The sequence below is a fragment of the Engraulis encrasicolus genome, chromosome 4 (assembly GCF_034702125.1).
Source record: "Engraulis encrasicolus isolate BLACKSEA-1 chromosome 4, IST_EnEncr_1.0, whole genome shotgun sequence".
NCBI lineage: Eukaryota > Metazoa > Chordata > Actinopteri > Clupeiformes > Engraulidae > Engraulis > Engraulis encrasicolus.
The window spans coordinates 40496853-40507604 of NC_085860.1; the positions used below are offsets into that span (position 1 = coordinate 40496853).

At 42.0% G+C, this 10752-nt stretch overlaps 2 protein-coding genes across 2 annotated transcripts; both read right to left on the reverse strand.

The window, feature by feature from the left end:
- Positions 1–3923: 3923 nt before the first annotated feature.
- On the reverse strand, positions 3924–4878 carry LOC134446887 (monocyte chemotactic protein 1B-like). Its single transcript, XM_063196178.1, has 3 exons — positions 4777–4878; positions 4408–4519; positions 3924–4112 (listed from the first exon to the last, which is right to left on the reverse strand). Exons 1-3 carry the CDS (start codon positions 4826–4828, stop codon positions 3995–3997), a joined length of 282 nt encoding a protein of 93 aa, XP_063052248.1. The 5' UTR covers positions 4829–4878; the 3' UTR covers positions 3924–3994.
- Positions 4879–9046: 4168 nt separating this feature from the next.
- Positions 9047–10195, reverse strand: LOC134446888 (C-C motif chemokine 5-like). Its single transcript, XM_063196179.1, has 3 exons — positions 9918–10195; positions 9680–9797; positions 9047–9451 (listed from the first exon to the last, which is right to left on the reverse strand). The coding sequence occupies exons 1-3, from the start codon at positions 9970–9972 to the stop codon at positions 9340–9342; spliced, it is 285 nt and encodes a 94-aa protein (XP_063052249.1). The 5' UTR covers positions 9973–10195; the 3' UTR covers positions 9047–9339.
- Between the last annotated feature and the right edge of the window lie 557 nt (positions 10196–10752).

Genomic DNA, 10752 nt, shown 5'->3' on the forward strand with positions numbered 1-10752 from the left:
GGTTTCCCAGGTGGGCTTTCACTTTTCACAAGCGTCCCAACGCCGCCTTGACCTCATAAATAGCCTGCCAATGCCTCCCTTAGTACTAAAAAATAAAATAGACTTAAGCACCTCAATGACAACTGAGCAAAGACCAAAGATCTGTATCAAAACTGCAGCCCATTGTGACGAAGCAGTGGAACAAACCAAATTCCACTTGGCCAGTAGACAGGCATCCAACATTTGTGTCCACACCTGCATGAATCAAGTTTAATTGCGGGCCTACGACAGCTTTGTCAAAGAAGAGGAGGGAAACGGTGATGAATTTGTGTTAATCTATATGTATTATTGAATATGTTACATGTATATCAGCCCGCTTTAATGGAATTGTGAAATTATTTTGAAAAAACCTTCACATGGACTAAGACTCTGATGTTGCGTGGGGGGCTTACGTGTCTTTGTGGTCATAAGTGCCATAGACACCACAACATGGTTTTTGAGGGGTGGTCCAGGGTGGCAGGATCAAGTAGGTCTGGCCTCCAGCGCCTGGACCCCGCTGTTCTGTTCATGAATCCAATTGTGTGCAATAAGCGTAGAGAAATGGACCAGTGAACACCTGGAAGACCCAAGCCATACGTCCCTGAAAGTGACGTGGATGACGTGATAGTGGATTCAAAACGTTTCACAGAACAAAGTCCACTTGTGTACCGTACAGAGGTAGGCGTGCATATTTTTTATGTCATGTTGCATACTTAGTATTCCAGAGACATTCTAGCGTGGAAATTAATATCTCAGGCCTGCAACTGAACTGAAAGCATAACATTTCCTCGTTGCGAAAGCATCATTTCCTCATTGCGAAAAAGCTGAAGGAACTAAAAGATTCTTTTGCAGGATTCTGACAATACCTAGAAATAGTGGAGCTAGTGGTCATGGTGATCATCATAGAGAAAATTAAAGGAAATCCTTCCTTTGAAATGCTGGTACTATGATTTTTGCTTGTCCTCGAGAAACACTTTAGACTCTCTGCCAAGGAGGCAATGTGTCTGCCATGGTTGTGTTTGTGAAAATTTTCACTGGCTCGCCAGCACATTCATGTCATTCTGAAATTCTACATTTATGTTGGTACTATGGCTCAAGCCGAGTCTTTTTTTTAGTGCTGAGGTTGCTTGGCAGAGGTCTGCAAGTGCACTCTATGAATGGTCTATGGGTCAATTATGCTTTTTTGGGCTCAGATGTCAGGTGGAATAACCACAACTAATAGGCCTACCAGCTGCCTCAGAATTCCAAGTCAATTTTAAATCCATATGAAGCTTTGTGTATGAAATGTTGCGCTCAAGGATTTAAATGAACTTGAAATTCTGAGGCAGCTAAACTTGTCCTTTCAAAGTAAACCATGCTGATATTTTTTTACTAGGGCTGTAACGATACACTCAACTCACGATTCGGTTCGTATCACGATTTATGACTTACGGTTCAATACAACCCATGATTTCACAATTCCTAACATTATAAAATAAAATTATGGATAAAACCTGATAATTGAACGTTGCAAGACTGTACTGATATATTTTTTTTTAATTTTGAAATATAATAATGATGCTGATTTGAAGCTTGGAAGCACTTCATGTCATGTGGTTGTTTTCTGGGCTGATGGTTAACAAACTTTAAAAGGGCATATCACGATACTGCCTCCTTGTATCGCGATACAGTATCGTGACTGTGTATCACAATTTCTCGGTTCGATACAATATCGTTACAGCCCTATTTTTTACAGTGTAAAATAGTGAAATTCACTGTGGTTGCACCACCCTGACATACCCTGACTTACGTCATCTGGCAGCGTTCACCAACTACACGCGGGGGCATTTCTTTTCCTATCTCGGTACCAGATGGCAGGCAGGAGTCAGGTAAACCCTGTCGTGTGCTACTACTAAAAGGCTACTGGCCCTATATGAGTTTTCATAAATCAACTAAAGTGCACAAGTTTTTGACATATTTTCCATCCAACTGGCACATGGGCCCTAACCTGACCTGGCTCTCACCTGTGCTGTGGTTCCTCAAAGCACTACGCACTACCTTGGCTCCGCCCTCGCAGTGACGCCGCACCTTCAGCTCAGCTACACAAGCTCAGGAAAATTGTTTGTTCGGGTACTTTCGGGTTCCCTCCACAACGGGAAACTCCACCCACTACGTCGGGAACTAATCAACTTTGAGCATTTCCAACCGTCCTGGGTAGAGGCGTGTTCAAGGCAGCGACGTTGTTTAAAGCAGAGATGTTCTATTGGGACTAAGAAATGTCTGCTTTAATCTTTGGCTTAGCTTGTTCTGCCATCGACCAGTAACAAACCAAGGGAGGTGGTTCAAGCTTGCCGTTTAAGAATGTTAATTGTTATGCTCTTGGTCAGACCAAGTCTCGAAGTGATTTGAACGTCATGTTAATCAGGCTGCACGCACAGATCTGGGAGGACTGTCCATATGAGAAGGTAAGCGGACTTGGAAAAAAATGGACCAATCAGGACCAGTCAGAGGTTAACTGAATGCAACAGAATCTTAACATAAATGAATTTATTGGTGGCAAGGATGTTAGTGCTCTTCTCCTGATCGGGTTTGACAAGAGTTTGAAAACAAATCTGTATAGCGTTCTACCAGAAGGAAGTGTGGATTAAGGCAGAGAGTCAGGTTACATGGGCCATTTTTTTTTTCCTCCCCTCTCTCTTCTTTGTGCTGTTCTTTACACCTTCAACATCAGGCGTAGGCTGTGCAAGATGCAAGATGTCCCCATGTGCAACTATCATGTGCAGTAGGCCTATATATGCCCACTTTATTACCCGCTTTGCTACTCACTCTTCCTTCTCCCTTACTGCTTTCAGGCCGGACAGAATGGGGCTGCTACCCATTTCTGCACCAGCTGTATTACGAACCACCCGTGTTCACCGGATTGTACTTTACTGCACATGAACCCAAAGTAACCTTTTGACAACTGCATTGTTGTCATGGAGAAAAAAACAAGTAGGCCTATTTTTCAGTGCATATTGCGAACCAACTTTCCAGTTCAAGAATGATCCGATTTTTGAACAGTTTTAACCTGATTTGGGTATGGGAATGACGGGCACTGAAACGGTTCTCCATCGGCCTGAACACGCCTGTGTAGGCTACTACTGTTCTCCTTGACTGGCCCCATTTGCACATAGTCCACAACAGATTCCTTCTCTCTGGCCATTGTGACCTCTATGGCTATTTGCCAAGATGCTCCAGTAGTGTGAGTTATAGCTTTACTCTTTCTGCAGCCAAGTGGATTAATGGTTTTTCACTTTTTGTTTCTTGCTTTTCAAGTGAACTTTGACACTGTAGATTTTTTTAGATACTATGTGGTTAAATTGTGGTGGGGATTTTGTCTGTTTGTTTGTCTGTCTGTCTGTCTGTTTGTCTGTCTAGTGCAAGCAACCTATAGCCTATTTTGCAATAAAACCGTTGTCTGTTTAAAATTGCCTGACAACACATGCCCTTTGAAGAAAACTCAGATGATGCAAGTTAAATTAACACGTGAAGCAACTGCCTGCAACTACTCTAAGTAAAGAAAGTATTTTTCAGATCAATAGTTACATTCATCAAAGATGGTTTTGTTTTCTTTTAGGAGGGAAACAAATAACATGGGTTTTGGCTCATATTTCAAATATTTTATTACAAGTATTAATTTTCATCATTTATTTTCACAAATTATTTACAATTAAATATTACAAAAATCAACACAAAACGTAGAAGACATAACATTTCCCAATCGTTTTCATAGAGCAATGAAGTAAGAACAACAGTAGTGCAAATTGAAGCAACACATGACAGTTATTACTGTAAATACACAGTAATGGATATCCTGATGTTGCCTTACTCTCACCAGACCCAATTGTATATTTCCACTCAGCTTCGTGCTCTCACACGAGGTTTGTTTGTGGAGCAAGGTGGAAATAATTCATCTGGTGAGAGTCAGGTTAATCCTGGTGTGCGCTCCACCCATCCTTCAAAACCACAGCTTGGTTGGCGTAGCAGCAGTATTCTCATCCAACTTGGTGACAATTTTCTGTACCCAGTCAAGGTCAGGGTTCACACACCACACCTTTCCCGCCACAGTTGTAAATCTATATAGAACATAAAAAAGAGGAAATTGAATTAAAACACACACACACAGATCTAAGCTAAAAATACAGTGAAGCTACTTGATTATTGAGTTGATCCAGTCATGATGTTGTTGCCGCATGCTATTTATTATTATTACTATTATTATTATTTATTTTTATTATTATTATTACTATTATTATTACCATTATGTGATAATATGTTTGTTTGTGTCTGACCGCCACTTTGTATCTGCAATCCTGGCAAAATAAAGGTTACATTAATTTTAAAAGGATATTCCATATTCACACTACTTACACATGAGCTTTCAGGTGACATCTACTGCTGGTTGTGATGTAGGACACCACCCTCCGTATTGGGTAGAGGTAGTGTTTTTCACAGCATTCAGTGGTGGTGGGGGAATACTGAGCTGCAACCAAAGGAAAAAGAAATATTAAATCTTTCACACACACACACACACACACAATTACACTTAATTAGCTTGTGAAACGTATAAGACAGTTGCTGCAGAGTATGCTGAGATTTTGAGTTTTATAATCTGATGACCACAAACTGGCAGCAGTCTGTTTTCAGTGGAAGAATGCACTTGCTGCTTGTGACCAGGCTGTCATCCATTGAGTCTAAAATGTTGACATGTCATGTCAAAATGTCATAGTTTGCCCTCACCATTAACAGCAACGATCAGCACCAGAGCAGTGAGAGCGATCAGAGTCTTCATCTTAGCAGCGATGGAGCTGAGGCTGGAGGCAGACTGCAGAGAGGAGTTGGTGTTATGAATGGTGATGTTCAACCGCTATCTTGATTGGCCTTTATATAGGCACCACAGTCAATTCATAGAAATGGTCCCCCTTTTGAGTACTTCGAAATTTCCTTCCTCTTGTCTTTCTTCTGAAGAAGCACCTCTCTTACCCACTTCCTCATGCATTGCCCGCACAGTTCTTTGGCCAGAAGAGTTCCTCCAGGAATGTGCATGACATCAATATATTGGGGGAGGAAATAAAACAATAATTCCGTTTTATTTGTTTGCTTTTATGTGCTAATTGCTATGGGCCCGCTGGTCACTCTGCTGTAAATGCTCAACTACATATAATTTACAACATTGTTATGACATTTCAGAGATAGATTAAGACAATTTGGCTGACAAAAAGATTTTCAATAGACTCTTTTTGTCCGGGAGATATAACTATAGTACAGACGGTAATCTGCATTTCTGTAAAATGAAAATAGGACTGCAGACATCACTGACTTAGGACACACAGGGACAGATTGAGAAATGAAATGCCCACCCACATCAGCACACATGCTCACCCATAAACCTGGAGAGGTTCAGAGTCCTTGGCATGCCCTGGCTTCTCAGTCTGGACCACCACTTACCCGCAGGAATGACAGACGAGGAGAGGCTAGCCATCTTTTGTAGGTATTTTTGGGCTTTTGGTTCTTTATTATGACAGGACAGTATGAGAGGAGACAGGAAATGATCAATAAAAAGTGTCAGGGCAGGGTTGGGAAATGGCCCAGGCTGGACTCGAATCCTGGGTATGGGTATGGGTATGGGTATGGCCATGTGGGGAGCTCAGTGAAGGCTGACCATCTTAACCTTTGTGTCGTGTGCTTTCGAATGATTGGTGAGTTTGTTGATTATTGCATGATGCTCCTCAATGGCAGCATGTCTCCACAGAGGGTGCTTTACAACAGTAATGCCCTTGAGTTACAGTATTATGTTAAATAAAAAACCTATTTCAAGGAGGAGTGCTCGGTTTGATAATAACTATGTGTAGCCCTGTGTCATATGCTAGACATCAGCTCCAGGAGAATTATCAGGCATTCAAGCTCTTCCAACTCCACGTGACCATTCCATTTTGGAAGGACAAATGGATGCCAAAGGCGGTCCAAAACTCCCCGGGATTTGAAGGAGGTGGAGCAAGTCCCTTGAGTGGTATAAGACATTCTTTCTGTTAAAACAAACACCTCCTTGACCTCATCACAAGGGCAGTCATGGGTAAGCAGTTAGGGCGTCAGACTTGTATCGCATGGCCCAGCCATGGCTCAATCGGCTGGGCACTTGTCTGTTACACCGGTTAGGGTTCAATTCCGCCCCGAGGTCACTTGCCGACCATTCCCCATCTCTCTCTCCCCATTCGTTTCCTGTCAATAGCTTCACTGTCCTATCACACAATAAAGGAAAAAAGGCCAAAAAAAAAGGTTGCCCGTTCGACTTCAGTGGGGGGAATAATTAACCACTGCACTTCCCCATCCTCCTTCATGACTGAGAACCGTCCTGCCACACTGATCCCTTGTGGCGCCATTGAGGGCTTCCCCCTTGCACTGGTGAGACATAAATGCAATTTCGTTGTGCGCAAGGAGCAATGGAGTGCTGTGTCACAATGATAATGGGAGTTGGGGTTTCCCATGGGTGGGCTTTCACTTTTCACAAGCTTCCCCACACCCCCTTGACCTCATCAATAGCCTGCCAATGCCTCCCTTAGTACTAAAAAATAAAATAGACTTAAGCACCTCAATGCTGAGCGAAGACCAAAGATCTGTAGCATCTAGGCATCCAATCTCTATGTCCACACCTGCATAAATGAAGTTTAAGTGCGGGCCCAGGACAGCTTTGTCAAAAAAAGAGGAGGGAAACGGTGACGAATTTGTGTTGATATGTGATTGTGTGTATTATTGGATTACATGTATACCAGCACGTTTTAATGGAATTGTGAAATGATTTTTAAAAAACCTTCACATGGACTCTGCCTTGATGTTGTGTGAGGGCTTACGTGTCTTTGTGGTCATAAGTGCCATAGACACAACAACATGGTTTTTGAGGGCTGGTCCAGGGTGGCCGGGTCAAGTTGGTCTGGCCTCCAGCACCTGGACCTGTTCAGTTCATGAATCGTGTGCTGTGAACACCGGGAATCCCCAAGCCATACTTCCCTGAAAGGAAGCCCTTAGTGGATTCAAAACATTTCACAGAACAAAGTCCACTTTTGTACAGAGGTATAGGCCTGCATATTTTTGTCATGTCATGCTTTATAAGACATTCTAGATGGGAAATTCAAATCTCAGGCCTACAAATGGTGGAACTGAAAGCATATAACATTTCCTTGTTGCGAAAGCATCATTTCCTCATTGCGAAAAAGCTGAAGGAACTAAAAGATTCTTGTTGCAGAATTCTGACAAGACCTATAAATAGTGGAGCTAGTGGTCATGGTGGTCATCATTGAAAAAAAGAAATCCTTCCTTTGAAATGCTGGTTCTTTTTGGCGAATACGATTTTTGTTTTTCTTCAAATAATATTTTAGCCCCCCACCCCCACCCCGGTGCTGTGGTTCCTCAAAGCGCCACACACAGATCTGGGAGACTGACCGTATCACATAATAATTTGTGCAGTCTTAAATTGACAATTACAGAGTACCACCCACGCTATTGGCTCATTCAGGCCGACTGATAGGGCCTAACCGTGGGCCTCTTTCCCGCACCTAATCGCGAACCGGCCGTCATGTTCACGCCGCAGAAATTAGCGTTCGCAAACCATAAAATTGGTTCGCAATGCGAACCACAAAATGCTTGTTTTTTCTCCGCGAGCCGTGACGACAACGTGGCTGTCAGCAGGTACATCCGGGTAACACAGTCACGTGCGGAAAAAGAGCCCAGTATGAACACGGGTGGTTCGCACATCAGCACTTTAGTGCCGAACGCAACTGGTGCGGGAACTGGCACGGGCTCCGTTCTGGTCAGCCTGAAAACCCATTTGAGTGCTACATTTGACTCTGACCGTGTCAGAAAGTTATAACGGACCAGGATTACTGGCATGATTTTCACTGACTTGACGTCAAAAGCCGTTAACCGAATAGAACTGGAACTGTGGATTAAGGCAGAGAGTCAGGTTACATGGACCCCTTATGACCCCATGTGCAACTATCATGTTTTCCCATTCATAAGTCCAGTACAGTTATTATGCCTACTTTACACGTAAGCTTTACTTCTCACTCTTCCTTCTCCCTAACTGCTTTCAGCCGCTGCCCATTTCTGCACCAGTTATATTCCGAGCCACACATGTTCATACCGGATTGTGTAGGCTACTTCACCACACAAGAACCCAAAATAACCTTTTGACATCTGGGCTGCGTTTCTCGAAAGCGTAGTTGTTAGCCAGTTAGCAACTTGGGTAGTTGTCAATGAAGAATTGCATTGCAAACAGCAAAGTAGCTAACATACTTAGCAACTACAGTTTCGAGAAATGCACCCCTGCATTGCTGTCATGATTTGCAGACAATAAAACGAGTATTTTTCAGTGCACATTATGAATCAACTTTCCAGTTCAAGAATGCTCCGACTTTTGGCATGAACATTTTTTGCATGAGTTTTGGCCTGTCATTTGGGTGTGGGAATGATGGGCACTGAAACGGTTCTCCGTCGGCCTGAACACACCACCTGTGGGCTACCACTGTACCTTGACTGGCCCCACAACAGATTCCTTCTCTCTGGCCATTGTGACCTCTATGGCTATCTGCCAAGACGCTCCAGTGGTTACAATGCATATCCTTTGGTATAGTAAGAGTTATAGTGTTACTCTTTCTGCTGCCAAGTATTGTGGATTAATGTTTTTTGTCGACTTATTGTTTCTTGCTTCTCAAGTGAACTTTGAAGCTTTAGTTTTTTTAGATTCTATATGTGGTTAAAATTTAGTGGGGTTTTTGTTTGTTTGTTTGTTTGTTTGTTTGTTTGTCTGTAGTTGTTGTTGTTTTGATTTTGTCCTGTCCCGCTTTTATTGGGAGTTGTACAATATTCCAACATCAATTCACTTGTTTGGAAGCCAGAGGCGTGCTCAGTCCCTTTAGGAAGATGAAAAAAGTATTCTTGTGGGTGCTCTTTGGTTCAAGGTTCAATGTCAAAAAAGTTGCTTGAAAAGAGAAAAAACGTTTCTTCACCAAGGCACTCCAAAAAGTATAGTTAAAAATGTCTTTATTATTATGACATGTCCATTAAGGACTTTTAAAATTGCCCACGCGTAGCGGCAGTTGAGCCTTCTTCAGGGCAATTCACTTGTGTTGAGTGATGGCACAAAAACATGTGTACAATACATTTATACAAAAATATTTTATTTCTTTAAAAATAATTCCGCACAATCAAGCACAGCCACATTTTCAGCTCATGTTTCAAATAAATAAATTTTTTGTGATGGCAACACAAAAGATCAGTCCCATTTCAGCCCCAATGAAGAAATGTCCTTCACATCACGGGTTGAGCAGTAGTAGCTTTCACATTCAACTTGGCCACAATAATCTTCACCCATTTATCATCTGGATTGACACAGAATTTTTTCTTTGCCACGGTTGTAAATCTGCAGAAAGGAAACAGGCCAAAGCAACAGTTGTTGAAATTGACACAAAGAAGAGAGGAGTACTGAAGCACAATCAACAAATGCATGCTATTTTACCAAACACAACTGTTTCAAGTCTAATTCAAAATGGTTAAGACTCTAAATAACACATAGCCAAGAGCTGAAGAGGACAAAAAAGTTAACCCATCATCCCATAATTGTATCTCCCATAAATTCCATCTTACTTACACATGAGCTTTCAGGTGACATCTACTGCTGAGTGTGATGTGAGACACCACTTTATTGATGGGTATTGGTTTGGAGTAGTGTGTGTCACAGCATTCAGTGGTGGTGGGGCCATACTGAGCTGAAAACAGAAAACAGGCAAAAAAATAAATAAACCGTTATCAGTCAGACTGTCTTGCACACATGTGTACACTTTCACTACATTGCACTTATATTGTTGAATGTAATCATTTGCACTCACCATTAACTGAGATGACCAACAACAGGAGAGTCAGAGAAGCAATCAGAGTCTTCATGTTAGCAGAGATGGACCACAAGTAAACTGGTGAGAAGAGCTGGTGTGCTGAATGAATATGGTGTGTCCTCTCTACTTTGGCTGGCCCTATATAAGAGGCTCCTCATTATATTCAGAGAATTCGTCTCGGCTCTGTGAATCAAGCTTCAAGCAATCAAGCTTCCCTTTCATAGGAGGAAGAAAAGACACTTCCACATTTATTTGGTCAGAATATATCCTCGAGGAAGGTGAAATTGGCATTAACAGAAAAAAATAGCATTCACTTTCATTTTTTGAAACTATATACATTGAGGCGGACCATATATGAAGTTATTTGTTTATGAGTAGGAGCAAAATAGGATTAACACTGTAAATAATTTAAGAATGTTTACATGTGATGAATGTAATGTCCACAAATTTAAAATGAATGCATTTTGAAAGCTATAGTTTATAATGAAAGGGAGACCTGAAGAATTTAATTGTAAAAAAGAAGTGTGTGTGTGTGTGTGTGTGTGTGTGTGTGTGTGTGTGTGTGTGTGTGTGTGTGTGTGTGTGTGCGCGCGCGTGCGCATGCTTGTGTGCGCACACTTACTGTATATGTCTGTATCAGCTTCTTAGTCTTTTATTTACTGCACATACTGTATGTATGTGTTTGAATGGATGTGTCAGAGAGAATGGAAATACATGTATCAGTATGTTAGTAATTTTCCTTGTGTCTGTGTGTGTGTGTGTGTGTGTGTGTGTGTGTGTGTGTGTGTGTGTGTGTGTGTGTGTGCGCGCGCGCGTGTGTCTGTGTGTGTGT